Consider the following 6,110-nt stretch of genomic DNA (forward strand, 5'->3'; position numbering starts at 1 on the left):
TATAAATCTTGGGGCTAATCTCATTTCATGGTCTTGCAAGAAACAACCCATTGTAGCCACGTCAAGTAAACGCCGAAATTCATGCACTTGCATGTACAAATATGTATTCCTCTATACTGTATGAACTTCACATCCCACCATCTTTACCTTGTCACCGGTTTTTCAGGTTCAAACAAAACATATTGAAGTTTATTACCACTTCATTCGTGAGCTTCTCAACTCTAAAAGTACAGTTTGTTTGTTTGTACAAATAACCAAAATGCTGATATCTTTACAATAAGGTTGGCTAGTTCTCGGTTTCACTATCTCTTTGACACAAACTGATGATGCAGACTCACCTCAACAGTTTTCCAGGGGATGTTAGATGACAAATCAAGGCCTCAGTTCAGCTCTATTCAAATTCTTATTCTCCTCATTGACATCCTTAATTTCAGCCATTCATAGCTGTAACTTTTATAGGAGTTTATTTTCTTATAGTGGATTAGAGGTGATCCTAAAACCAGTAATTAAAATACACATATATGGTTAGTATAAATGAGAAGGAAGGTAATGCATGATGCTTTGGGTGCAATGAGATGCTATAGAGGGTAGCTGGGAATTTGCCCAAAGAATGAATGCTAAGATAGGAAGAAAGATAAAATCTATACAGTTACTATTACAATGGTTAATGTCACTGTTTTAGTTGATTGTCAAATTCTGAGGAAAAGCTTTTGACCAAGTAACATTGACATATCATTATAGAGGTGCCAGTGAAAATATATAACCTCAGGTGGTTTCTGATTTGGAACCTGAATCTTTTGCATCCCCAAATTTGCATTTGCACCCAACCATAAATCAATAGAAAATGTGTTTGTCAAACTACTTTGGTTCTTTGATAAGTAAATAGTTTGTCTACCTATACATTCTGTCTCAACATATGTATGTATGCATCCATCAATGTACTGATTGTGCAACAAGGTTAGTATAAGGAGCTGTTAAGTAACATTTAGACAACAAGATCCCATGATATAATTACTACGGTATTCTAGAGGATGGATCTTTAAGGTTGCGCCATGACTGAACTTCCATCTTCTTAGTTCTTTTTAGTTGTTTCACAACATCCAATCTCTCAGAAGAATATGGAGAAGGAATCTGGATGCAGTATATAAAAGCATGATTAACAGGAAGTACTTGAATAAATTATAAACACAATGGGAAGGCAATTACCAAGAATGGTATGTATTTTTTGATTGCTGCTAGAATGGCTGCGTGACCTATAGCAGATACCTGCTCGTAGAACAGGCAGAGAAAATTTGCCAACTTCGTTATGAATCTGTTAGAGTTTCTTACATAAACTCTGCTTGTGTAACCCTATTAATTGTAGCACGATGAACAAGTTAATAAACCTAATTATGTTGCAATTATTGAACTTTTTATTGAGCTTACTGTCTTTGGTTAGAGACTTACAGCTGTACCTCATTGTGAACAAGGGGTACTTTCATCATTTATAAGGGCTACATTAAAAGAATAAACTAATTTAATAAACCTTTATCTGGATAGACAATGCTTTCACTCTTGGTACCATAAGGAATACTGTAATTGGTCTTGATGCATTTAAATGGATAAAAGCTAAACAATGGGAAACAAGGAAATTTGGCATTTAAAGACACATGAAAGTCTGTCATCCTTAAATCAGGTTCTTTGAAAAAGTCCTACTCTTGTGACTTTGGTGAAGCTTGTTTAAACTTTGTAATTGCTAGTCTGAGTTCACAAACTATTAAATCGGAATAAAGTTGCTATATTTATTGGTTGGTCCAATTTCAGGATGCTAAACTCATTAAAGGTCATACTCATACATAAGTAGGTATGTTCTTGAGTCAGTGATAAAAAAAATAAAAACTATTGAAAGAAAAGTGATCCAATAAGTGCTTACAGAAAGTAGCATTAGAATTGTCACTGGGATAAGTGAAGAAATGTCGTTTAAAGTTCTTTTTAACTTCTTTCTTTCCCTTTCTGCAACCTGGTAACCATGTAATTGATTTACAAGAAGCTCTGCAGCAACCCTGATGTCTGTGAAAAGCAATTGTGTACCCATCCAGATATCCTTTAAAACAAATTAATTTCCAATACTAGGCTATTAGCATCTAATTTTTAAAATAAATCTGCCCATTTACTAGAAGGGAAGTATCACCCTTTCAGAGCTTGTAGATGCCAACTTGATACTGTATTTCCTAATTAAACTCTCATGCTGAGGAATTGACTTAGCAGCACAGGCTCCCTCCACACACCCAGCTGATATGGTATCCAGCTATTACAGGAAAATAATTGCAATGTTTACAACAAGAAACACATACATGCATTTGTATACACAATTTCTTTTTCTTTTTTGTGTGTGTGTTGTTTGGGGGGGGGGGTGGGGGGGGTGTGGTGGTGTGTGTAGGGGATGAAGCAGTCTGCTAATTATTCATGCAAATAAAAGTAGAGTTATTACATTTAGATCAATGCCATGAGTTATTACCAATTCTTTTCCCTTTATCATAATGAAGATGTTAACAACAGTTGTTATCATCTGACACCAAAACCCTTTCAAGTTTAGATCAATGTGGAGAGTCTTTTGTCCATTTTTCTACATCCATCATCAGGAAAATATTACATATAGATGTTATAATCTGATAGCCATACCTTTTTCAGTTTAGATCCATGTTGAGTGTCATTCTTTGTGCATCCCCGTGCCCTTAAGTCATTTAGATTTCGTTGTGCTTCCAAGACTGCAGATAACTTAATTGTTTCCCTAGATTGTAAAAATGAAGCGGCATCAGAGGAACCTGTTTCTGAAAACTTTAGGGGTTCACTGCTAGGGAAAATCAACATGAGAACTATTATTTCGTTCCTCTCTAAAGTAGTGTCATCAATAGCGGACAATGCTAAACAACATACCATGGTTTATCGTAAGCTACCCAGTAGTCTTCCAAACACACAGTTAACAGGCTCTGACTGAAAAGTTGACAACAAGACACCTTAGGAGCCTAAACCACTCTAGTAGATTAATAAATTCTAACAAATAAAGCTCTGAATGAAAGATCAGATGATGTAGGCTACCTCCGTAGCAAGAATTCTAGCAAATTTGTGTCTATTGGCAATAGAGTCGAACGGCTGAAGTGAGCAAACCCAAAGAAAACATCATAGCGTACAGTAAAAACTGTAGTTAAAATTATCTCTTTCTCTGCTTGGATGGGATACTGTTTGGATCTTCTTCTCTCTTGATTGCATACGTAAAAAAATGCAGTGTAAAAATCAAGCCATCCAATTTCATCAACTACTACCTGTAAAGATAAGTTTTATGCATTAGGATGATTCATATTTTGCATCTTCAATAAAAGTAGAAGAAACACTGACCTCCATGAAGAGTTGATACACTGATATGGAAGAAAGCTCTGGGTAAATGAAAAGGCTACCACATTCCAAGTAGCTGCAGGAAAAGTATTGGACCTCCAAAAGTATCCTTATTTAAGGCCTGAAATGTTGAGAATGTAACCAAAATGTGAAGTAATCTACCTAAGGAAGTCTTTAACATGTTCATCCAGATCCTTTATGCCCATTCTTGACAAGAACAATCTAGTACTCTTTCCAAGATATGCAAAAATTCCTAAAGTAGCGAAACTATCTGCTTGAACCTGTCAAATTTTGCAACAGAGAAAAACTATTAACCCTAAAGGTACAGTAGCTAAGCCAGAAAGAAATTCTTTTTATTTTTTGATAAGCAATAAAACCAGAAAGAAACTATAAGCTTATCAAATCTCTGACCAAATCAACCATCAAGCAAGGTCCTTGAATTTTTGGAACTTGATAAGGAAATTATTTCATGAATGGACATTGTAGCAGATTTGTCTGCCTGAAAATATATTTTCTTCCTGGAATGCTACTGAAAGTTTTTTCTGAGCCAACCCAATCCCAAATTCTAGCTCTTCGCTTCTCTTGCTGGAGAAAACCTTTGTACCAAAATGGGCCAGCTATGTCCATTTCAAATCCTGCTTCAGTGGCTAACTGATGTAATTTGTCCACTGGCACAAGACTGTGTGAAAGATCCATGAGCTCTACTAGTGCATCCTCAATCGACAATGTAATGGAACAGCAAGTGCGCCTATAACACAATTTTCCTACTGCAGTACAGCAGCTTAGAGCCACAATGATCCTTGCAACACCACTGAATATTTTTGTGCTCAGGCTAGATTCGTATATGAAGAATAATGAATGAATTGAACTGGAAGGAACAAAAAAATGCATATGAAATTAATCAGAATAGGTAAATACAGGTAATTGACAGGCGTAGATGATTATCAAGAGGTGAAACATTATGCTAAAAGAAGAGGATCCTTTGAGCAAACCTTCCTGCATATTCCATAGACCAGTTCTTTAACAAAGGAAGAAAAAATCCTGCTATACGTGGAAGCTCAACCTCTCTAAACCATTCTACCAATCCTGTGTGCCTCATGTTCAGTTCACTTTCAATATACGCCCCAAACAATTTTACCTTGGGGGAAATGCTGACCAAATGAAGGAACAAAAAGTAAGATCTAGGAAACACTTATGTCATAAATATACATCTGTTAAAAAAACAGAGAAAGAAACCACAATATACACACACACACACACACACACACAGCTGGATTCTTGAGCAAGGTTTAAATAATTCATTTGATGTGAATCCAAGAGACATTAAATTTAGCATGTTTATTTTAAATCCAAGACATTGAGTACAGGTACTATGCAAGTCACTCTATTACTTGAGATCTTAAATCATTTGATAATTGATTAGTAAATTCTATTTTCATCTGTGAAAGTACTATAGCTACCACAGTTCATCAAGTCTCTAGCAAAGACATTGTATACTTACATCTCTCTAACTGGAGAAGGACCATTGTGACGTTCTTGAGAAAGCAAGATCTCCACTTCAATCGCCATTTTCATCAAAACATAAACTACAACCTGTGCAGCAATGCCAGTTAATAATTCTGGTTCCAGTTTCAAATAAATCTTTTAACTTAACAGTAATGTTTCACTTACAATCGAGTAAGAATTCTCAATGATTGTTGCTCAAGGCACAGGACAACAAACAAATGCAAAAAACACACAAATGTTCACTCCTTCATCAAAGTAAATATATACCAAACTTATATAACTAACAGTATAAGTATGATATTGGTAGATGAATCTAACATAATAACTTTGGGACTGTTTCAAAATGTGTATTTCATAGTTTGAAGTAAATATAAAACAATGTACTTCTGTATATACCTGATAAGCAATACGTTTATGCCAGTCATGGACATCCTTCCCAATCCAGGCCATTGCTAGTGCTGGACCTGTTCCTGACAACTGAAGTGAATCAACTGCACAGGAAAAACTCCTAGCAGATTCATGCGATACCCACACAAGACAATTCACCCGATTAAATCTCAACTCAGGACTTTGATGGTTAGCCACAGGAACACCATTCTCACTATTGGTTTGATTAGAATGATCCACGAAGAAAACCATCGTGAGTAGTTTTTCTTTGGAAGGTCACATGTTCCTTGCTCCTTGGGTTTGAAATTCAATGAGTGAGGTGCATTTGCCATGGCCTTTCCTCTATTGTCAAGTCCAATAGATTTTCTGACACACAAAGAGGACATTATTTACGTATAATATCATAGGTGGAGTTAAGGAGAAATTGTTTGCAACATTTTCATTATTAAGTTAATGGGGCTTCTTATTTATCTCTAGTCGAAAATCTGGATACTTAGAAAATGGAGGAAAATGACTGACAAACCAGAGGCCTTATAATTTTGCTTTCAAAAACATGAAAAGCTAACTCATGTTAAACAGTTGCATTTGGTAAAGGTTTTAGTTTCTCATTCAGTTCCGATTCTCTTTCCTTTCAATAACTTCCCCCTACATAATAGAACATTAGTAATTAAATTTACCATTGCTTCAGGGCCTAAAACTCCATAGAAATATATGCCAAGAGCTTTGTGGCTCAGTGGTATTGGCCAATTCTCTGAGAGGAAAATATGGGTTCAAATCCCCTCCCACTTGTTGGGAAAAAAAATAAACTCAAAGATAATACCAACCAGCAGAATTAACATCTTAAG

The 6,110-nt window shown here is 35.7% G+C and overlaps 1 protein-coding gene across 2 annotated transcripts; it reads right to left on the reverse strand.

Annotated features, from left to right (window-relative positions):
- Positions 1–2,461: 2,461 nt before the first annotated feature.
- Positions 2,462–5,625, reverse strand: LOC136069610 (uncharacterized). 2 transcript variants are annotated; one of them, XM_065778329.1, is made up of 8 exons: positions 5,275–5,625; positions 4,874–4,965; positions 4,365–4,523; positions 3,784–4,240; positions 3,376–3,653; positions 3,079–3,302; positions 2,917–2,973; positions 2,462–2,770 (listed from the first exon to the last, which is right to left on the reverse strand). In XM_065778329.1, the coding sequence occupies exons 1-4, from the start codon at positions 5,515–5,517 to the stop codon at positions 3,835–3,837; spliced, it is 900 nt and encodes a 299-aa protein (XP_065634401.1). In that variant the 5' UTR covers positions 5,518–5,625; the 3' UTR covers positions 2,462–2,770; positions 2,917–2,973; positions 3,079–3,302; positions 3,376–3,653; positions 3,784–3,834. The 2 variants fall into 2 exon arrangements, with proteins under 2 accessions (XP_065634401.1, XP_065634400.1); XM_065778328.1 differs by having other exon boundaries at positions 2,462–2,830.
- Between the last annotated feature and the right edge of the window lie 485 nt (positions 5,626–6,110).

Source organism: Quercus suber, unplaced genomic scaffold (assembly GCF_002906115.3).
Source record: "Quercus suber isolate HL8 unplaced genomic scaffold, Cork oak 2.0 scaffold_180, whole genome shotgun sequence".
In the NCBI taxonomy this organism is placed as follows: domain Eukaryota; kingdom Viridiplantae; phylum Streptophyta; class Magnoliopsida; order Fagales; family Fagaceae; genus Quercus; species Quercus suber.

Excerpts from the sequence above, each read along its gene's own strand:
- LOC136069610 (XM_065778329.1), bottom strand. The coding sequence starts at position 5,517 with ATGGTTTTCTTCGTGGATCATTCTAATCAAACCAATAGTGAGAATGGT. Across the intron at positions 4,966-5,274 it reads ATAAACGTATTGCTTATCAG|GTTGTAGTTTATGTTTTGAT; the intron begins GTATATACAGAA and ends ATTGCTGCACAG. Across the intron at positions 4,241-4,364 it reads TCTATGGAATATGCAGGAAG|TTCAATTCATTCATTATTCT; the intron begins GTTTGCTCAAAG and ends TGTTCCTTCCAG.